The sequence below is a fragment of the Suncus etruscus genome, chromosome 4, assembly GCF_024139225.1.
Source record: "Suncus etruscus isolate mSunEtr1 chromosome 4, mSunEtr1.pri.cur, whole genome shotgun sequence".
NCBI classification, from domain to species: domain Eukaryota; kingdom Metazoa; phylum Chordata; class Mammalia; order Eulipotyphla; family Soricidae; genus Suncus; species Suncus etruscus.
Genome location: NC_064851.1, coordinates 155,936,442 through 155,959,492, shown reverse-complemented (window position 1 = coordinate 155,959,492; position 23,051 = coordinate 155,936,442). Strand labels below are relative to the sequence as shown.

The following is a 23,051-nucleotide window of genomic DNA, read 5'->3' as shown; positions in this document are numbered from 1 at the left end:
AGATCATTCCACTAAAATATATAAACAGGCTACACAAATTACTGAGCTGTCGCAAAGCATTCACGTTTAACTTTTTCTGTGTTCTAAAAATTCGGGCAATCTTAAATATAGACTAAAATTAGACTATGTTGATGTTTCTTCTCACTATTTGTCTAGAAGTAATCGAGTATCAGAAAATTTTTAAAGAAATATGATGAACTTGACTTCGTTTTTACTTCTTACTCACTTGGTTTTCATATGCTAAATATTTCTAAATGTGATCTATGCCTGTGTAATGACCATGGACATTAGAAAAAAAAAACCTCCCAGTTGTGATCTGCCTAAGACTTTCAGTTTAAGGAAGTTAGGTCTAAAATGCCACATCTGCATGAGGTTTCAGAAAATTCATTACTGAAGAAAATAAAGGTAGTTAAGCTGTTTTGAGGGTTGAGTATAGTTTAGAAAAACAGATTAAGCAAAAGTCTAGTAAGCAATTAAACTTTGCAGTGATCTTGAAATGGCAATAATTACTGAGAAACATAGTTGTTGAAATTGGATATGATTATGAAATGTGAAAAATTGTTACAAGTTGCTTTATATTCATAAAAAATGAAAAAATAAAATTAGAACTTAAGCAGTCTTTAATGAGCTTCAAGTGACTGTATGGTGTCTGGTATTGAACCCAGGGTCTCACAGATGCAAAGCATGTGCCCTATTAATGAGCTGTATCTTTGGCTCCATAATCTATGTGTGTATTTAATAAATGGGCTATGTGTTAATCATTTGCAGTAAAGGACAATCAAGTTAAGACATACTATTTTTTTTTTTTTTGGTTTTTGGGGCACACCCGGTGGTGCTCAGGGGTGACTCCTGGCTGTCTGCTCAGAAATAGCTCCTGGCAGGCACGGGGGACCATATGGGACAGCGGGATTCGAACCAACCACCTTAGGTCCTGGATTGGCTGCTTGCAAGGCAAACACCCCTGTGCTATCTCTCCAGCCCCAAATTAAGACATACTTATTGTGGGTGTTGGGTCACACCCGGTGGTGCTCAGGGTTTACTCCTGGCTCTGTGCTCAGAAATAGCTTCTGGCGGGCTTCTGGGGACCATATGGGATGCTGGGAATTGAACCACCATCTGTCCTGGGTCAGCTACGTGCAAGGCAAAACACCTGACCGCTGTGCTATCACTCCAGCCCCCATATTTTAACTTTATAAATATCAGGTTTAGGGGGCCGGGAGGTGGCGCAAGAGGTAAGGTGCCTGCCTTGCCTGCGCTAGCCTTGGACGGACCGCGGTTCGATCCCCCGGTGTCCCATATGGTCCCCCAAGCCAGGAGTGACTTCTGAGCGCATAGCCAGGAGTAACCCCTGAGCGTTACCGGGTGTGGCCCAAAAACCAAAAAAAAAAAAAAAAAAAAATATCAGGTTTACTTGAAAACATCAAACTTAAAGTACAGGTTTACTTAAAAGCATATTAAACATCCTGAAAATAGGGCCAGAGATGATAATACTACAGCATATAAGGGTGGCTTGCCTTGCACGCAGTGCTGACCTGGGTTAGAACATAGGCTCCACATATGGTTCCCCGAGATTTGCCAGGAGTGATCCCTGAACATAGGTAGGAGTATGTCTTGAGCACTAGAGGGTGTGGCCAAAAAAAACCCCCCAAATTCAGAAAATTTCTGAGCTCTGCCTTCCTAACTACTGAACTACTCAATTACTAGATGCAAAGTAGTTGTATTTCCATGTAATTGAGATAACAATGAAAGACCTCTGAGACTGAAATGTCATAAAGGAGTAGGAAGTTGGTAAAATTCTAAATGGGAATTCTGTTACTTGCTGGTCCAGATGGCTTCCAAGAAAGACACTACTGTTTTACCAGAAGACACTACTGTTTTACCAGAAGTCAAGTGTTCTGATGAGCATTTAGATGAGCCTAAGTGAGTACTTGGAGTTTCTGAGGTCTGATGAGCACAGGTTTGCCTTTGCCTGGTTTGGATATAGAGAGCCAGTTAAGGGCAATGCATGTACTAACGGGCTAGAGATTCAGACAGCGAATGCTGCGCCATTCTATGGTGAATCATGGACTTCTCTTAATAGATGAAAATGAACATTACTGACAAATTGTGAGAGTTGACAGCATGCATTTGGAGGTGCAGATGCCCAGCCTATACGCTACCCCCTTTTTTTTCTTAAGTCAGATGAAAATTTTACTTAATGGGAAAGTTTAGGAAGCCGCCTATAATGGGGTTTGGGGGTGTCCCTTCTGCAGGATTTCCTGGACTCTTGCATTGGGTGATATTTGGGGATCAATGAACTTCTCACCTGTTAGTGAGTCTCAAAAACCGGCATAGCAGCGACCATGGTCTAAACTTGGGCTCAACACAACTTCCCATTCTCTTGAAGCCCAACTTAATATTATTATTGTTGTTATCATTATTTTGGTTTTTTGAGCCACACCCGGTAACACTCAAGGGTTACTACTCCTATGCATTTAGAAATTGCCCCTAGCTTGGGGGACCATGTGGGACACCGAGATCGAATCACTATCCATCCTAGGTTAGCCACTACTGCTCCAACCCCAAGATAACTCTCTTTTTTTTTTTTACTGCTTTCCTAATCTTTAGGGATACTGAGATCCATTTACCACGATTTTCATTTAAGCAAGGAATGATTCCAAATTACTATGTTATGCCTTGGAAAGAAAACATGGAATTCAGGTGTTTAAATATGAAGGTATTTTTCTATAAATATTCATAATTAAAAGAAGTACTTTATATGGCTATGAATAAATATAACCAGGCTATTTTATATAGTTTTATAGAGGAATAATTGATATATATATATATATTTTTAAGTGTACAAAATGCTGATTTGTGCTTTAGCATTGAAATTATGATTAGTGGTACCAAGTTAACTAACATACCCATCACCCTCGTAGTTAATTCTATACATTTGGTGACAATGTTTAAAAATCCCAACAACCTTTAAGCATAACATCCTAAATATTGTTTCCCTACTATACAATAGAGCCTCAGAACTTAAATTTTCTTGAAATAAAAGTGGGCATGTACCCTTTGAAATCTCTATTTCGTTTTCTACATTCTCCTGGTAACCACTTTCTGTACTCTGACAAAAATACTTTAATGTATTTCAACATAAACTTGCAAGCAAAATTTTTTGGTTTTGTTTTTGTGTACCACCCGGCAGTGCTCAGGAGTTACTCCTAGCTCTAGGCTCAGAAATCACCACTGGCAGGCACAGGAGACCATATGGGATGCTGGGATTCAAATCACCATCCTGCATGAAAGGCAAACGCCTTACCTCCATGCTATCCCTCTGGCCCCGCAAGCAAAATTTAATAGTAATATCTATTCAAAGAATCCAATTATAAACTGAAAAATCTGAGGGATTTCAGAATTATTTGCCTACCATTCCCTCATTCAAGCCTCAATTAAGATGCCATTAATTTTTTTTTTTCCTTTTGTCTTTTGTTTTGTTTGGGGGCTACACCTGGTGATGTTCCTTGCTTTGCACTCAGGAATTTCTCCTAGCAGTGCTCAGGGGACCCATATTGGTTGCTGGGGGTCAAACCTGGCTCAGACATATGCAAGACAAGTGTCTTGGCTGCTGTATTATCTCTCCAACTCCCCTTTTTAGTATTTTTGAGAGGGTCACACTTAGTGGTGTTCAGGGGCTGAACCCAGTGGTTAATCGGGATTGTTCCCAGTAGTGTTCAAGGGGGCATTTTTTTGGGGGGTGGATTTTGGGTCACACCCGGCAGCGCTCAGGGGTTACTCCTGGCTCTATGCTCAGAAATTGCTCCTGGCAGGCTCAGGGGGTCATATGGGACGCCGGGATTCGAACCACCGACCTGCATGAAAGGCAAACGCCTGCCTCCATGCTATCTCTCCGGCCCCAAGGGGCCATTTTTATTCTGGAAATTAAACGTGTGGCTCCTGCACACTAAACATACACTCTAATCTGTTGAGCTAGCTTCCTGGCCCTGAATCATCATCATCATCATTATTAGTTTTTGGGCCACACACAGCAGCACTCGGGTTACTCCTATTTCTGCACTCAGAAATCACTCCTGTCAGGATTGGGGGACCATATGGGATGCCTGGAATCAGGTCGGCCACTTGCAATGTAGATGTCCTACCCACTCTGCTAACACTCTGGCCCCCTGAACCATTGATATTAAAGCTACAGCACAGCAAGTATTTTTCACACTATAATCAGGTACAAAGCTATGGGTACTAGTTAGATTTATAAATGAGTCATTGCTTATTCAACTCTTTTTCGGTTTTTGGTTTTTGGGTCACACCCGGCAGCGCTCAGGGGCTACTCCTAGCTCTATGCCAAGAAATTGCCCCTGGCAGGCTCGGGGACCATATGGGATGCCGGGATTCAAACCACTGTCCTTTTGCATGCAAAGCAAATGCCTTACCCCTATGCTATCTCTACGGCACTTTATTCAGCTTTCTTAATGCAGTCAGTAATTTCAGAATGCTTTTTTTTTTTTTTTTTTTTTTTGGTTTTTGGGCCACACCCGGTAACACTCAGGGGTTACTCCTGGCTTGGGGGACCATATGGGACACCAGGGAATCAAACCGTGGTCCGTCCAAGGCTAGCGCAGGCAAAGCAGGCATCTTACCTCTAGCGCCACCGCCCGGCCTCTCAAAATGCTTTCTACAACATGAGACTGGTCAGTCATTTGTGAAAAATGTAAGTCAGTTATTTTTTATTCTTTCCTTTTTTATATTTATTTATTTATTTATTTATTTATTTATTTATTTATTTATTTATTTATTTGGTTTTTGGGCCACACCCGGTGACGCTCAGGGGTTACTCCTGGCTATGCGCTCAGAAGTCGCTCCTGGCTTGGGGGACCATATGGGACGCCGGGGGATCGAACCGCGGTCCGTCTCCTAGGCTAGCGCAGGTAAGGCAGGCACCTTACCTCCAGCGCCACCGCCCGGCCCTTTTATTTTTATTTTTATTTTATTGTTTGCCACCCAGTATAGGACCTATTCCTGAACCAGTGAGCAGGGACTTCTCAGGGCCCTTGTAGTGCAAGGTTTCTGTGTGCAAAAACTTGCACTCCAGTCCTTTAAGCTACCTTCCCATTCTAGAATATGTTCTTTATAGGAGACCAGGAAGATATAATAATGAGACTACAAGAGATTTCATGTTACAAATCCTATAAAGAAGTACAGACTGAAGAGAGTGCAAGAAGCTGAGTCCTACTTTGGATGTGGGAGGCCCTGATTCCATCCCCACCAGTATCTCCTGGTTTTCCAGGCGTTACTGGGAGTAATCAGAACACATAGCTGAGAGTAGGCCCGAAGCACTGAAGGGATAGTATAGCCCAAAAGTGTCTCTCTCTCTCTCTCTCTCTCTCTCTCTCTCTCTCTCTCTCCTCTCTCTCTCTCTCTCCTCTCTCCTCTCTCCTCTCTCTCTCCCTCTCTTCTCTCTCTCTCTCCTCTCCTCTCTCCTCTCTCTCCCTCTCTTCTCTTTCTCTCTCTCTCTCTCTCTCTCTCTCTCTCTCCTCTCCTCTCTCTCTCCCCTCTCTCTCTCCCTCTCTTCTCTTTCTCTCTCTCTCTCTCTCTCTCTCTCTCTCTCTCTCTCTCTCTTTGCCAACCGGTGGATGGGCACTGCGCTTGCCCTGCCAGGCTGACCCAGGACAAACCTGGGTTTGATTCCCAGCATCCTATATGGTTCCCCGAGCCAGGAGTAACTTCTGAGCACATAGCTAGGAGTAACCCTTGAGTGTCATCAGGTATGACCCCCCCCACAAAAAAGGGCAAATGGGGCCGGAGAAATAGCATGGAAGTAGGGCTTTGCCTTGCATGCAGAAGGACCGTGGTTTGAATCCCAGCATCCCATAGGTCCCCTGAGCCTGCCAGGAGCGATTTCTGAGCATAGAGCCAGGAGTAACTCCTGAGCACTACTGGATGCGACCCAAAACCCAAGAACCAAAAAAAAAAAAGGCAAATGGAAATGAAGTGAAGGTGCTGGCATATGCATTTCAGCCTTTTACTTCCCCTGGCCATTTTTCAGTAGGAGATACTGTAACCCCTTAACAGCAGCCAGGCCTATGACTCAGGTGGCAAAACACAACCCTAACATGCAAGAGGCTCTGAGTTTGATCCCCATGCTCACCCCATGCCAGCATCCTGGAAGGAGTCCACTCTATATGACCACTAGCTATGGCTTTATTAGCAAATGGAGAGGAAGAGTGTACACTGTACAGGATGGCGCTGCACTCCAAGGCCAGGCCACAGTGCTGGCAGTGCAGTTTAGAAGAGAGAAATATGGGGCCAGAGATTTAGCATGGAGGCAAGGCATTTGCCTTGCATGCAGCAGGATGGTGTTTCGAATCCCTCGGCATTCCATTTGGTCCACCAAGCCTGCCAGGAGCGATTTCTGAGCATAGAGCCAGGAGTAACCCCTGAGCGCTGCCGGGTGTGACCCCAAAACCAGAAAAAATGAAGAGAGAACTATATATATATGAGAGAACTATATATATATGAGAGAGAGAACTATATATATATATATATATATATATATATATATATATATATGCACTCTACCATGGTAGAATGCAAGGTTCACATGTATATATATATTTGGGGGGGGTTGGGAGGCCACCTCTGACAGTGCTCCTGGCTCTGCACTCAGAAATTACTCCTGGCAAGCTTCGTGGACCATATGGGATTTTAGGAATCGAACCCAGGTCCCTGCTGGTCTCCTATCTGTTGTTTCGATTGTTGTTCCCAGCACTGGGAATCAAACCCAGAGCTTCACACATGCAAGACAAGTGCTATCCTACTGAGCCACACACCAGCCCGAGATGTAAATTTAAGATAACGAACTCAAGCCACAGCTAGTTATCTTGCAGCAATTGCAGCTTCAGCATCACATTTTGCATCTGTATGTTAAGTAGTTAGAAAAACATCTGTTCAGGGGCCAGGCGGTGGCGCTAAAGGTAAGGTGCCTGACTTGCCTGCGCTAGCCTTGGACGGATCCCCCGGTGTCCCATATGGTCCCCCAAGCCAGGAGCAACTTCTGAGCACATAGCCAGGAGTAACCCCTGAGCGTTACCGGGTGTGGCCCAAAAACCAAAAAAAAAAAAAAAAGAAAAGAAAAGAAAAACATCTGTTCATTCATGTGAAAAGATTTATTTAACACTGAAATAAATATGAAATAAATGAAACCACACAGAAAATGTGGGGTCGACACTTTTCTGGCAGGAGTGCGACAATTTTAATTTTTTGAGCAGGGGAATTTATAGGGGTAAAATTAGCCACAGGTGAAGAAAAATTGTAATCACAAAGCCTAGTACAACCATGACAATACCTAAGCAATGGGTGTGACTAAAAATTTTAAGTTACCAGAGAGAAGATCATACAACTCAAGGTAACTCCTTGCAAGCTTACTTTAAATGCAAAAAATCAGGATTGGGAGGAAGTAAGAAATATCTAGAAACTTGGTCTTTCTAGGCTGGACTCTATTGTTTTAGAGGTTAAATGAAGGGAGGTACCAAATCCCCAGGAATGAGCTTCCCTGTTTCTAAAGGAGGGTCAAAAGTCAAAATCCGTATTCTGGTTATGCCCTTGATTACCAGAAACTGCAACTGCAAAGGACATATTTGAGGAGAGAAAAATTGTCTTTGCTTTTAGGGCTGACTATATCCAGAAAAACGGGTTCTCAAATAAACTTTGGTGCTGGAATTTTTGAGCCAAATTATTTGATAGAGGCTATTATTTTGCCTGATATATACAAAGGAGAGATAGTCAAATACTGGCTGAAAATGTAATGCTAGGCGTCTCTTTGGAAATTCCTCAACCATCCACGCAGGGGAAAAAGGCATCCACAGCGGGCCTTTTGAGGAATCCCATGGGGGTTAAATTAGTTCTACTCACCAGGAAAATCTGAGGATACATCTGGTGGGCTGAGTCCTCCTAAAAGCTTAGGCATGCCCTGGCAAGAGATAGTACAGGAGGTAAGCTGTTTGCCTTTCATGAATTGATCTCAGTTTAGTCATATGGTTCCCCGAGTACTGCCAGGAGTAATTATTGAACAGTGTGCCCAGTGATTCCCCAAATCCCAAACAAATGAAAAGAAATAGCAAAAAAAGATTTCTCATTTTATAATTAGGAAAACTGCTCCTCACAATGGTAAATGGTATGTGATGGTCACATCAACAGTGAAATGCAAGTTCAACCAGTTGACTCCAAGTTTTTCTTTATAGCCTTTAGTTCATTTCTTTTTCTTTTCTTTCTTTTTTTTTTTTCTTTATATTTCTTTTTTGCTTTTGGGCCATATGTGGCAGTGTTCAGGGTTACTCCTTGCTCTGCCCTCAGAAATTACTACGGGCAGGTTCTGGGGATCATATGAGATGCTGGGGATTGAATCTAAATCAGCCACTTGCAAGGTAAATGCCCTACCCATTGTGCTTTCTTTCTAGCCCCTTTAGTCCACTTTTCTTCCTGATGATTGGAACAGTGTTTTTGTTTATTTTAGGTCACACTTAGCCATGTCTTGAGGAAACTCCTGTCAGTGCTTGGGGGACCATGGTGTGCCAAGGACTGACCCGGGCTATCTACATACAAAGAATTAACTAGGGTATGGCTTAGTGCAAGATCATGGGATTTGCATGTGTCCTGAGTTCAATCCCTGGCACCCCCACCACACACACACACACACACACACATATGAAAAAAGGGGTGGTGTGATGTCTGGTAGGTCTTCCAAAGGGACAGTTAGAAATATCACAGGTCTTGGGGCGAGAGAGACAGTACAGCAGGTAGGGTATTCGCCTTGCATGTGGCCAACCTGGGATCGAGCCTTAGCATCCTATGTGGTCCCCTGAGCCAGCCAAGTGTCACTTTGAGCACTGCCAGGGGTAGTGCCCCCCTCTGAAAAATATAAAATATCAGGGACCAAACATAGCACACCGGTAGGGCATTTACCTTGCATGCTGCCGACCCAAGACAGATTTGAATCCCAGCACCCATATGGTCCCCCGAGTCTGCCAGGAGTGATTTCTGAGCGCAGGGCCAGGAGTAACCCCTGAGCACTGGTGGGTGTGACCCAAAAACCAAAAACAAAGAAAATAAAAAAGAAAACTATCAGAGAACTGGAAAGATAGTGCAGGGGTTGTGTGCTTGCTTTGTGTGTGGTTGGCACCACATATGTATGGTTCACAGAGAATTGCCAGGCTGATACTGCCAAGAATTCTCAAAAAAAACAACAACAACAACAAAAAAAACAAAACACAACATGAAAATAGGGGCTGGAGCGATATTACAATGGGTAGAGCACTTGCCTTGCATACGACAAACACAGATATGGTCCCTCCAAGGACCACCAGGAGTGATGCTTGAGTGCAGAGCCAGGAGTAACCCGGGTACTACCCAGTGTGTTCCCCAAATAGTATTAGGAGATAGAGAGATACTATTGGGTTAAGGTGCTCATCTTATGTGGTCAGCCCAGTTTAGTCCCTTGTACCCTATAGGGATATAGGGATTATACTCTAATGTTCTGTAGCAAATAATGCAGTGGTAGGGTGGTTTGCCTTGCACGCAGCTGACCCAGGAAGGACCTCAGTTTGATCCCTAGCGTCCCATATGGTCCCACCAAGCTAGGAGCAATTTCTGAGCACACAGCCAGGGGTAACCTCTGAGCATCACCGGGTGTGGTCCAAAAACAAAACAAAACAACATAAACAAAAGAATTCCCACCCAATCTGCAAAAAAGAAAAAAAAGTTGGATTATTATGTTGGATAACTTGTATCTTAACTAAGTTAACATGAAAGTGATGATTTTACCCCAAATTTTTTTTTCTCTCTCAGCGTGCACAAGCATGTGGAATCTATGCTGGTATTTTAGAAGAGCCTCTGTTTCTAAACCGCAGTGAAAGGCTTTGCCATGGGGAAGATCGTAAGTCTGTCTTCAAGAAAGGCCCACCAGAAGTGATGGTTGCAGACATTCCTATGCACTCCCCTCTCTCCAGATACCAAAGCACTTTGATTTCCCACAGTTACAGGAGACGACTGGTCTGATACAAAATAAAGTGATTAAATGCTTGGGTGTCTGTCTCCGTGAGGTTTAGTGAATTCTCTGTGCATTTGCACTTCACCTATGGGTTCTGCTTATTTAACACATGGATGCCAACACATACTACCAATGGCTCATGCTGGTAGAGGTTTTAAAAATCAGTTGTAACACTAATGTTATAAACACTCGTAAGAAACTAGGCTTTGAGAATATCAAGTTGACGTTGGGGAATATGAACCCCCACATAAAGTACAAAATAGAAATAGATCCAATCCCTTCCATTCCTGTGCCCAACAACCTGAGCACCAGAAGATAATCATCTTGACATCTTGCTTTCTCTTATCAGCCTTTCTGCTTTAAATCCATCCCCCCAACCCCCAGGGCTGGAGCAATAGCACAGTGGTAAGGTGTTTGCCTTGCACGCTGCCAACACAGGATGAGCCCCGGTTTGAGTCCCATCATCCCATATGGTCCCCGAGCCTGACTGGGGTGACTTCTGAGCACAGAACCAGGAGTAACTCCTGAGCGCCACCAGGCGTGAACCTCCCCACCAATAAATTCCCCTAATAAAGAGAGATAAGAAGAGAGGTACTTGCCTTGAGCAGGGTTTTAGGGAAAAGCAGATTCCAGGTCAGGAATGCATACACTGAATATATACATAAATCTCAAACTTTAACTTTTTTTGGGGGGGGAGGTTTGGGCCACTCCCGGCAGTGCTCAGGGGTTACTCCTGGCTGTCTGCTCAGAAATAGCTCCTGGCAGGCACGGGGGACCATATGGGACACCGGGATTCGAACCAACCACCTTTGGTTCTGGATCGGCGGCTTGCAAGGCAAACGCCACTGTGCTATCTCTCTGGGCCCAAACTTTAACTTTTTTTTTTTTTTTTTTTTTTTTTTTTGGGTTTTTGGGTCACACCCGGCATTGCTCAGGGTTTACTCCTGGCTGTCTGCTCAGAAATAGCTCCTGGCAGGCACGGGGGACCATATGGGACACCGGGATTTGAACCAACCACCTTTGGTCCTGGATCGGCTGCTTGCAAGGCAAACGCCACTGTGCTAACTCTCCGGGCCCAAACTTTAACTTTTTTAAGCACCTGACTTTTGTATGCAAATCTCAAAAGCCTTCTGATGAAAAAAATTACTTTCATGCTAATTATCACTTTTCATGCTAATCCACTTTAATGCGAAAAGTCAAGGCCTCAAAAAAGCACATTGCAAAGCATATACTCCATAAATGAGCCACATTTTTTCCTGTGAAGTTTATTTCAGGGGCACCAGAGACAGTACAGTGGGTAGGGCTGTTGCCTTACATATGGCCAAACCCTCGTTCAATTTCCAGCATCTCATGGTCCCCTGAGCAGCATGAGGAGAGATCTCTGAGTGCAGAGCCAAGTAACCCCTGAGCACCGCCAGGTGTGAGCCTTTCCAACATATAGATAATTTTATATTTTTTTTCAAGAGCTCTCAACTTTTCCATTCTATTCTGCTTCTTGACCAGAAGAGGGCTCAACTGCATCACTTAAGAATTTTTGTTTGTTTTGTTTTTGTTTTTGAGTCACACCAACAGTGCTCAGAGGTTATTCCTGGCTTTGTGCTCAGGAATCACTCCTGGCAGGCATGGGGGACCATATGGGATGCTGGGATTCGAACCACCATCCTTCTGCATGCAAGGCAAATACCTTACCTCCAGGCTATCTCTCCAGCTCCCACTTAAATTTTATTGGGGAACTGGAGCAATAGCACAGCGTTAGGGCAGTTGCCTTGCACACATTCAACCCCTGATGGAACCCAGTTTGATTCCCTGCATCCCATATGGTCCACAGAGCCCTCCAGGAGAAATTTCTTAGTGCAGAGCCAGGAATAACCCCTGAGTGCCAACGGGTGTGACCTAACCCCCCCATTAAAAAATGTTAGTTGATTTTTTTCGGGGGTAAGTTGAAGCCGTAACACACACCCATAAAGCATCTGCTTAACCCTAATCTATCTAGCACCCCAGATGGTCCCTAGGCTCTCCAGGAATAATTCCTGAATGTAGAGCCCAGAGCACCTACTAAATTCAGACCAGAGGTGACCTAAGGATAATGGAAGAGGATTACCAGGTGTGACTCAAAAACCAAAAGAACCTAAAGGAGAAATTAACACATTTATTTATTTATTTATTTATTTATTTATTTATTTATTTATTTATTTTTTGGTTTTTGGGCCACACCCGGCTTTGCTCAGGGGTTACTCCTGGCTGTCTGCTCAGAAATAGCTCCTGGCAGGCACGGGGGACCATATGGGACACCGGGATTCGAACCAACCACCTTTGGTCCTGGATTGGCTGCTTGCAAGGCAAACGCCACTGTGCTATCTCTCCGGGCCCCGAAATTAACACATTTAAACAGGAAAATATATTTCCTCGAGGCACACTTAAAGCCACTTAGTAAAAATGAGTATGGGCTCTGAGGATAGCATAGACCTGGGTTCAAATGTGACTAATTTAATGCATGGCATTAAGCAAACTCTTTATGTTGAAGTCCTCTTCTTCAGATCTGGAAAACAGGGTTTCTGGCATCCTATTCACAAGATATCATGTTGCATATTCAATTGCTGCAGATTGTGTATTAGAAAATATAAACTGGGGGCCAGAGAGATAGCATGGAGGTAGGGCGTTTGCTTTGCATGCAGAAGAATGGCAGTTCGAATTCCAGCATCCCATATGGTCCCCATGAGCCTGCCAAGAGCAATTTCTGAGTGTAAAGTCAGGAGTAATCTCTGAGCACTGCTGGGTGTGACCACAAAAAATCCAAAAAAAAAAGAAAGAAAGGAAGGAAGGAAGGAAGAAGGAAGGAAGGAAGGAAGGAAGGAGGAAGGAAGGAAGGAAGGAGGAAGGAAGAAAGGAAGGAAGGAAGGAAGAAGGAAGGAAGGAAGGAGGAAGGAAGAAAGGAAGGAAGGAAGAAGGAAGGAAGGAAGGAAGGAAGGAAGGAAGGAAGGAAGGAAGGAAGGAAGGAAGGAGGGAGGGAAGGAAGGAAGGAAGGAGGGAGGGAAGGAAGAAAGGAAGGAAGGAAGGAAGGAAGGAAGGAAGGAGGGAAGGAAGGAGGGAAGGAAGGAAGGAGGGAGGGAAGGAAGGAAGGAAGGAAGGAAGGAAGGAAGGAGGGAAGGAGGGAAGGAGGGAAGGAAGGAAGGAAGGAAGGAAGGAAGGAGGGAAGGAAGGAAGGAAGGAAGGAGGGAAGGAGGGAAGGAAGGAAGGAAGGAAGGAAGGAGGGAAGGAAGGAAGGAAGGAAGGAGGGAAGGAAGGAAGGAAGGAAGGAGGGAAGGAAGGAAGGAAGGAAGGAAGAAGGAAGAAGGAAGGAAGGAGGGAAGGAAGGAAGGAAGGAAGGAGGGAAGGAAGGAAGGAGGGAAGGAAGGAAGGAAGGAAGGAAAGAAGGAAGGAGGAAGGAAGAAGGAAGAAAGGAAGAAATTTCTGAGTTGGATGGTGGTGATAGCTGCACAATACCATAAATGTACTTAATGCCATTGAACAATATGCTTTAAAATGGTATTAACTTGAAAAGGACAAATCTAAAGATAGACACTGGTGACTGTTCTGCAATATGCAAACATTTGTTGAGTCTTATATACCTAAATGCGTTATATCTTAAATACAAAACTGAATGCCCTACCACCACAATCTCTCCAATGAGCAGAGAGACACAGCTTATAAACATGACTTGTTCACATTCCAGCAACCTAGGCCTTTGTGATAGAACTCCAGATCTCATACACTTAAGATAGTAGATTTAGATTTATTTTTCCCTTTCTTTTGCAGGGAGGGGTGTCACACCCAGTAGCGCTCGGGGGTCACTCCTGGTTCTATGCTCAGAAATTGCTCCTGGCAGGCTCAGGAAACCATATGGGATGCCGGGATTCAAACCACTGTCCTTCTGCATGCAAGGCAAAACACCTTACCTCCATGCGATCTCTCCGGCCCCTATTTTTCTCTTTTCTAACAGAAGAAAAAAATTCTATGTGACAGGCACTATTTTCAGTACATTATAATACTCTCTTTTGTTATAATAACCCCTATTAAGTTAGCTACTTCTTAATGATGAACCTACTCATTTACATTTTTTGGGGGGTACACCTGGCAGCACTCAGGAGTTACTTGTGGCTCTATGCTCAGAAATTACTCCTGGCAGGCTTGGGGGACCATATGGGACGCCGGGATTCGAACCACTGTCCTTCTGCATGCAAGGCAATTGCCCTACCTCCATGCTATCTCTCTGGCCCTCATTTACATGTTTTTTGTTTTGTTTTTTTGGGGCCACACCCGTTTGTTGCTCAGGGGTTATTCCTGGCTAAAGGCTCAGAAATTGCTCCTGGCTTGGGGGGACCATATGGGACACCGGGGATCAAACCTCAGTCTTTCCTTGGCTAGTGCTTGCAAGGGAGACACCTTACCTCTAGCGCCACCTCTCCGGCCCCCATTTACATTTTTTTTTAATTTTTTGTTATAACACCATGATTTGCCAAGTCGTTCATAATATAATCATGTCAGGCATTAAATGTTTAAACACAACCCCTTCTACCAATGTGGCCTTCCCTTCACCTATGTAATAACCTGCCTCCATGCAGACACAAATAATTCACTTTATATTGCTGGCTATATGATACAGAGGCAAATGGAATTATAAAAACTTAGATCAGCAAGGGTCAATTTGAAATAATTGTTCTATCTCCCCATGATGTTACTAAAGGCAGTTTTCTAAGGATTTTCTGGTCTGTGGTTGATGCTTGTTGAGCCTTCTGTGTCATTATTTAAGCTCACTGAGCTTGGTAAATTTCCTGTCAGACTTCCTGTCAGACTACTGGGCTAACACTTTTTTTTTTGGTTTTTGGATCACACCTGGCGGCGCTCAGGGTTTACTTCTGGCTCTGTGTTCAGAAATTGCTACTGGCAAGCTCTGGGGACCATATGGGATGCCAGAATTCGAACCACCATCTGTCCTGGATTGGCTGCATGCAAGGCAAATGCCCTACCACTGTGCTATATCTCCAGCCCCTGGACGGACATTTCTTTTTTTTTTTTTGGTTTTTGGGTTACACCTGGCGGTGCTCAGGGGTTACTCCTGGCTGTCTACTCAGAAATAGCTCCTGGCAGGCACGGGGGACCATGTGGGACACCGGGATTCGAACCAATCACCTTTGGTCCTGGATTGGCTGCTTGCAAGGCAAACACCGCTGTGCTATCTCTCCAGGCCCGGACGGACATTTCTATAACATTTGAGGAATCTACTAATTTCTTATTTTGTAAAACGACTCTTTTTGTGTGTCATGTGCCACACCCAACAATATCCAGGGGACATTCCCAGCTCTGTGTTCGGGGACATGCTCTGGGGACCATGGTACTTGGAAACCAGTTGGGCTCCATCCAGCATGCAAAGCATACACTTACTTCTATTGAGCTATCTGTCTGGTTCCAATAAATCCAATAAGTCTTCTAAATAATCTCTATTGTTCCTTATGTCAGTCTAATAAACTTATTCTTTTAGTTCTGGGAAAGTTCAATTTCCCCAGAATTTATCTTTATAGGTTGCATTGTTACCTGGTATGGGAAGACACCGATCAAGGTTGAATTTACTTTTTTTTGTTTGTTTTGTTTGGGGGCCACACCCAGTGATGCTCAGGAGCTACTCCTGGCTAAGAACTCAGAAATCGCCTCCTGGTTTGGTGAACCATATGGGACTCCAGGGGATCGAACCAGAGTCTGTCCTGGGTCAGCCATGTGCAAGGCAAATGCCCTGCAGCTGCACCACTGCTCTGGCCCCAAGAATTTACTTTTCTTAAGCAACTAATTCTAGATGCTAACAAGGCAAGCAGTTCATACTTATAGAGGAAATAAAAGTCTTTTTTTTTTTTTTTTTTTGGAAATAAAAGTCTTAAGAGTTCTGATCAGGGCACATTCCAGGAGAATGCAGGATTGAGACATGTAAGAAATGCAAGGAAATGGGCCCGGAGAGATAGCACAGCGGCGTTTGCCTTGCAAGTAGCCGATCCAGGACCTAAGGTGGTTGGTTCGAATCCCGGTGTCCCATATGGTCCCCTGTGCCTGCCAGGAGCTATTTCTGAGCAGACAGCTAGGAGTAACCCCTGAGCAACCCTGGGTGTGGCCCAAAAACAAACAAACAAAAAAAAGAAATGCAAGGAGAATGGAAAAAGACTCTACCTGGGGAAGGCATAAGCAGATGCAATGAGGAAAGCCGTGTTAACAGAATAGTGAAAATATCCCAGACAGAGTTGAAGTTTTTTTTGACAGGGAATAAAAGAGGAAATCTTAGACATGTAAAGGAATTCCACTTGTAAAGGGCTTTAAATCTCAAACTAGGGGCCAGAATGATAGCACAGTGGTAGGGCATTTGCCTTGCACGCAGCTGACAGCGTGGAACTGCCCTGGTATGCCATTTGGTCCCCCAAGCCTGCCAGGAGCAATTTCTTTTTTTCTTTTTTGGATTTTATTTGGGGGGGGGTACACCCGGTGACGCTCAGGGGTTACTCCTGGATATGCGCTCAGAAATTGCTCCTGGCTTGGGGAGACTATATAGGACACTGGGGGATCAAACTGCGGTCTGTTCTAGGATAGCACTGGCAAGGCAGACGTCTTACCACTCCACGCCACCGCTCTGGCCCTTTTTTTGTTTTGTTTTGTTTTGATTTGTTTTGTTTTGGGGCCACACTGGTGACTACTACTGGCTATACACTCAGAAATCACCCCTGGCTTGGGGGACCATATAGGATGCCGGGGATCCAAGTGCAGCCCGTTCTAGGCTAGCATGTGCAAGGCAGATGCCTTTCACATTGCTAACAGGAGCAATTTCTTTGGTCCTGGATCGGCTGCTTGCAAGGCAAACGCCACTGTGCTATCTCTCCGGGCCCCAAGGTGGCTGGTTCGAATCCCGGTGTCCCATATGGTCCCCCGTGCCTGCCAGGAGCTATTTCTGAGCAGACAGCCAGGAGTAACCCTTGAGCAATGCCGGGTGTGACCCAAAAACCAAAAAAAAAAAAAAAAAAAAAAAAAACTTAAATGAGTAAATGAAATGGATTACTGTAAAGAACTATGTTTTTTTTTTGTTTGTTTGTTTTTTGTTTGTTTTTGGGCCACACCCGGTGACGCTCAGGGGTTACTCCTGGCTATGCGCTCAGAAGTCGCTCCTGGCTTGGGGGACCATATGGGACACCGGGGGATCGAACCGCGGTCCATCCAAGGCTAGCGCAGGCAAGGCAGGCACCTTACCTCGAGCGCCACCGCCCGGCCCCCATGTAAAGAACTATGTTAACAAAAGATATTATTGTTTGCTTGGTTGGTTGGTTATTTTTTTGGTTTTAGGGTTACACCCGGCAGTGCTCAGGGGTTACTCCTGGCTCTATGCTCAGAAATCGCTCCTGGCAGGCTCAGGGGATCATGTGGGATGCCGGAATTCGAACCACCGTCCTTCTGCATGCAAGGCAAACACCCTACCTTCATGCTATCTCTCCGGCCCTTGTTCTCCCACATACTTTGTGTGGTCCCCTCATTTCTTCCTATTTTGCCTACACTGTTTGTGCATCCATTCTCCTCAAGGGGACTCAAAAAAGTTCTCTAACACAAAGCTAGCCGTAGCATGTAGCATGGCAGTGGCCAAGAGTTATTCCTGGGTCAGCCACATGCAAGGCAAACACTCTACCCAGCCCCCATTTTTTTTTTGTGTGTGTGTGTGTGTGTTTGTTTTTTTGATCACACCCAGCAGCGCTCAGGAGTTACTCATGGCTCTACGCTCAGGAATCGCTCCTGGCAGGCTCGGGGGACCATATGGGGTGCTGGGATTTGAACCACCGACCTCTGCAGTCAAGGCAAATGCCTTACCTCTATGCTATCTCTCCGGCCCCCCAGCCCCCATTTTTACTTTCTAATATCGTTTGCTTAAGTCTAGCTTAGTTAGATAAGGCACTTATCTTATCTAGATAAGACACTAAAGGTCAAGATCCGATCTTATGAGCTCACCCAGCCACTTTGCTGGACCACAAGCTTCGAGGGGTGGTTGCTCTCAGATTCCAAATGAAAACGTTTGAGGGCTTTAATTCTACAACCACAAGATCTGGCCTGGATCTTTGGGCTGAAATTGTTCCTGTCTGCCAAATCCAGATCATGAAGATAGTCCCAACAAAGCCTTTTCAGACTCCTTTGTGGATTCATACCATGCAGGTGCAGGCCAGACAATGGCCCCAGACTTTGTTGTTCAGCTCCCTCAAAGCCTTGCTGGATTCAGAAGACACACACACACACACACACACACACACACACACACACACACACACACACACACACACCAAGCAGCTGTCTGGGGTCCAGAGTGGACAGCAGAAAGCTCAGCGGCTACAAGGAGAAAGCAGGGAAGAGAAATCTCAACCTTCTACTCTACAGACCGAACAGCTGCAGGCCTCTGAGGACTTGCTTGGACGGACACAAGGACCAGTGTCAGAGAGAGTGACTGATTGTAGTGCTGATCAAAGCCCTGCCTTCCTCTGTTTCACACTTGCCTAAGCTCTGTGGCTGCCAAGGAGAAATCTCCTGAGTCCAGGAAAGGTCCCAAGTCTGAACAGATTTGGAGAAATTGATGCCCTTTTACAGAGTGAAGAAGTGAGCCATATTTTCTTCTTGCCTCTTTTGGATGTTCCCCTCTGTCCCAAGCACTCCTTTACTGAGTTGTCTCTGGGGTGAACGGAGCCAGAGTGAAGAATTGGCTTCCTTGAATTCTGTGTCCCATCTGGGGCTTTAGAATCATAATAAAGAAGTTCATAAAAAAAATATGAGGGCTTCAGGAAAAAATAAAAGATTACTTATATCTTATAAAAATTCTTGAAAGTGGTCATACAGAAGGAGCTCTGAGTTTATGTAGGTGGGTGTACATTTAAATATTTTTAAATATAAGCACTGTGATTTGCAAAGCTTATAATAACAGTAATAATATTTCTAACTCGTTTTTCTTCCTTAATGAGGTGTGGTTTGGGAAACTCCTGTAGTATTCAGGGACTATTCCCAGCTCTATGCTCAGGAGTAATGAGCTGTGCTTAGTGGACTAAATATGGTGTCAAAAATTTGATCTATGGAAGAGTAAGGCAAAGTCCCTTAGTCTTTATTCTTTCTCTGCCCCCATTTGCCCCAAATTAGCTCAGTAGTTCTTTTTTATTTATTTATTTTTTTTTGGTATTTGGGTCACACCCAGCAGCGCTCAGGGGTCACTCCTGGCTCTCTGCTCAGAAATCGCTCCTAGCAGGCTCGGAGGACCATATGGGATGCCGGGATTGAACCACCATCCTTCTATATGCAAGGCAAGCACACTACCTCCATGCTCTCTCTCCGGCCCCAGCTCAGTAGTTCTTACTTCTCCAGTGATTAGAAAGAAATCCTTCCCATTGGACCAAAGAGATAATATAGAGGACAAAGCACTTGTCTTGCATGTTGCTGACTTGGGTTTGATCTCCAGAACCCAAGCCCTGCCAGAAGTAAGCCCTGAGACAGCCAGTTGTGACTCCCTCCCCAAAAAGTCCTTTTTAGAATAAGGTTTTTATTTATTTAGAAAATAAATAACTTCTCCAACAGACTTGGATGATCTCAAGTGTCCCCTGTTCTGACAGTATTAAAAGCATAGACTCTTCCCCACACCTTTTCTGCCCCTTGTGGTGTTCACACTGGTTTTCTTTCTGCACTTCAAATGCATCAATAGTGTCCCCATCTCAGAATTCCTAGTTGAGCCAGAGCAGATAAGACACTTGTCTTGCCCACGGCCAACCCAGATTTTATCCCTGGCACCCCATAGGATCCCTAAGCACACAGGTGTGATCCCTGAGTACAGAACCCCTGAGTACTGTTGGATATGGCCACCTCTTGCCGAAAACAACATCAACATGGGGCCAGAGCAATAGTGCATTGATAGGGCATTTGCCTTGCTTGTGGCTGACCCAGGACGGACCTGGGTTCGATCCTGGGCATTCCATATGGTCCCCCAAGCCAGGAGCAATTTCTGAGCACATAGCCAGGAATAACCCCTGAGCATCACCGGGTGTGGCCCAAAAACAAAACAAACAACAACAACAACAACAACTCTGAGTACTCTAAAAATGTCACGTAGCTGTTCCCTTCCTTTATTGTGTTCAATTGAATACCATTTTCTTATGGAGACAGACAGAGGTTGTTAGGAACTCTGCCATTATCCTCCTTCATAAGCTCTGTCTCCATAATCTTTCATGATTCCCATCTTTATCTTCTTGTAGAGAATGCTCTATGCTTATAGGAGCATCCTTCCCCTGCTCTGATACAGTGTCTGAAAGTTATATCCTCCAGACAGAAGTGCAGGCAAAGGCTGTATGTTGAAGGGGTCCATAAGTCCTCTGGCCTCTCAGTGGGACAGCTTTGGTGGCCAACACATCACTCAATGCACTTTCCAGGCTAAGGTCAATCTTCTCTTGAATGATACCTTTGGGCCAAAGAGGTAGCTCAATGGGCTGAGCACAAGGTTTGCCCATTGGAAGTCCAGGTTTGAACCTTGACCTTTCATAGTCCTCTAGCAGAGCTGGTAGTGACCCAGAGTTGGGAGTAGCCGCATGGTCCCAAAATCCAAAAGAAAAAGAAGATATGACTTTGCCTAATTTCTTCCCCTATTAGCTTATATTATTTTGTTTTCACCTTTTGTTTTTTGGGCCACACCTGGCAATGCTTAAGAGTTACTACATCTCTGCCATCAAAAATTATTCCTGGGGCAGGAGCGATAGTACAGTGGTAAGGCATTTGCCTTGCATGCGGCCAATATAGGATGGACCCCGGTTCGAATCCTGGCATCCCATATGGTCCTCCCGAGCCTGCCAGGAGTAAGTCCTGAGCGCTGCCGGGTGTGACCCAAAAACCACCCCCACACACACAAAATAAAAATCCCTGATGATGCTCAGAGGACCACAGGGGATACCAGGAATAGGCCGGGCGGTGGCGCTAAAGGTAAGGTGCCTGCCTTGCCTGCGCTAGCCTTGGATGGACCGTGGTTCGATCCCCCGGTGTCCCATATGGTCCCCCAAGCCAGGAGCAACTTCTGAGCACATAGCCAGGAGTAACCCCTGAGCGTTACCGGGTGTGGCCCAAAAACCAAAAAAAAAAAAAATTGGGTTGGCCACATGCAATGCAAGTATTCTACCAACTGCACTATGGCTAAGGCCCTGCTCTCTTTTTATTTCTCCACTCTTTAACAACTTTTGTCCTTAATATCACTGAAGCAAGAAGTCCCACCTCAGTCTCACAAGGAACAGAATATAAGATAGGGTCAGACATAGTGCTGGGCTGATGACTCATTCATCCACTAGATGGCAATGAAAACTCTGTCTTGGTGGTGTCAACTGACTTGCTGTCATGCTCAGTTGCTAAGCTTTTCCACCTGGAGCAAACTGGAACAAAATAAAGGGAGAGGGGCTACAATAAATGATGTGGTAGCTTTGTTATTTGGCATGATGGGAGAAACAGGAAGATCACCATGGTCTGTTAATATTGGAAAAAGACTGCTCTCACACTATAATCCACTTGACTGAAAATTCATCAGTGGGTGGAATTCCATTTGGTGCTATTGATTACCTACTTAACCTGGAGAGAAAATTCACCCCACCCCAGAAAAAAAAAGTGATACACATCTGAGAATTAGGGGCAGTGACAAGTGGCCAGGAAAAAGCAAGATTGAAAAATCAGGGGCCGGAGAGATAGCATGGAGGTAGGGACTTGTCTTGCATGCAGAAGGACGATGGTTCGAATCCCGGCATCCCATGTGGTCTCCCAAGCCTGCCAGGAGGGATTTCTGAGAGTAGAGCCAGGAGCAACCCCTGAGCGCCGCCCAGTGTGACCCAAAAAAACAAAAACAAAACAAAACTAAACTAAACAAAACAAAACGAAAAGAGATTGGGAAATCATAAATAAGAAGGTCTGGGGCCGGGAAGGTGGCGCTAGAGGTAAGGTGTCTGCCTTACAAGCGCTAGCCAAGGAACGGACCTCGGTTCTATCCCCCGGCGTCCCATATGGTCCCCCCAAGCCAGGGGCGATTTCTGAGCACATAGCCAGGAGTAACCCCTGAGCGTCAAACGGGTGTGGCCCAAAAACCAAAAAAAAAAAAAAAAAAGAAGGTCTGAGGAGAAATTGCATGAAAGGATAGAGGTCAGCAAGATGCTCTGGTGAATGTTCCTGAGAGTCCCTACTGCTGAAGCACTCACCAACCCAGAGACAAGAAAGGTCGCATAGCAAATGCCCTCTTGCTGTTCAATTACCCCTACTAGATACTAAGCAAAAGTAAGCATTATGGCAACGATGGATATTCTGCATGAGTTTAACAACCTGGGTCCCGTCTGCTCCACACAGACCTAGGGACTCTTGCTGCAGCAAAGCTAATCAACACTAAGAGAAAAGTTGAGTCTTCCAGATGGATTGACTCTGGGAAAAGCACTTGGGAACAAAACAATTGCAATCAACTCTTCTTTATGCTGGAATGGGCAACAACCTCTCCTGGGTGTGTGAATGTAGTCTATCCCATTGGAATCTATCAGCCATGGTCAGAGACAAGTATGTGCTAGTAACCTTCCCTTTAGAAGTACCCAGAAATTGCACCAGCCAGATCCCAGAGGACCTATAACCAGATGGAATGAAGTTAACATGAAAAGCAGTGGGATCTTTGTGGTCCAAAGGGTAGAACATAACAGATGCTACTGGTGTGTCCATAAATCCCCTCTAGATACTGGTGTGAAATTCTGACTGCTAAAGACTCATAACTGCTTTCCCTAAAGGCCTACATGTGTCTGAAAGGCACTGCCTCAAAGACACAATGTCCAGACACAATGATTCACTTCCCAGCCCAGGGAGAGCCAGCAGGGACTGACATAGCAGAGGTGGCGATCCAGTCCCCTTGCTTAGATGGATGCTCAACCCGTGTGCCTCAATCCTAACAGTGTGTAGAGGCAGCTGTTCATCCACAGACATCTTCCAG

The 23,051-nt window shown here is 45.0% G+C and overlaps 1 protein-coding gene across 1 annotated transcript; it reads left to right on the top strand.

The window, feature by feature from the left end:
* The first annotated feature begins 1,828 nt into the window (after window positions 1-1,828).
* On the top strand, window positions 1,829-10,050 carry TEX43 (testis expressed 43). The gene is made up of 3 exons (XM_049772731.1): window positions 1,829-1,920; window positions 2,608-2,716; window positions 9,841-10,050. The coding sequence occupies exons 1-3, from the start codon at window positions 1,829-1,831 to the stop codon at window positions 10,048-10,050; spliced, it is 411 nt and encodes a 136-aa protein (XP_049628688.1).
* Window positions 10,051-23,051: the final 13,001 nt, after the last annotated feature.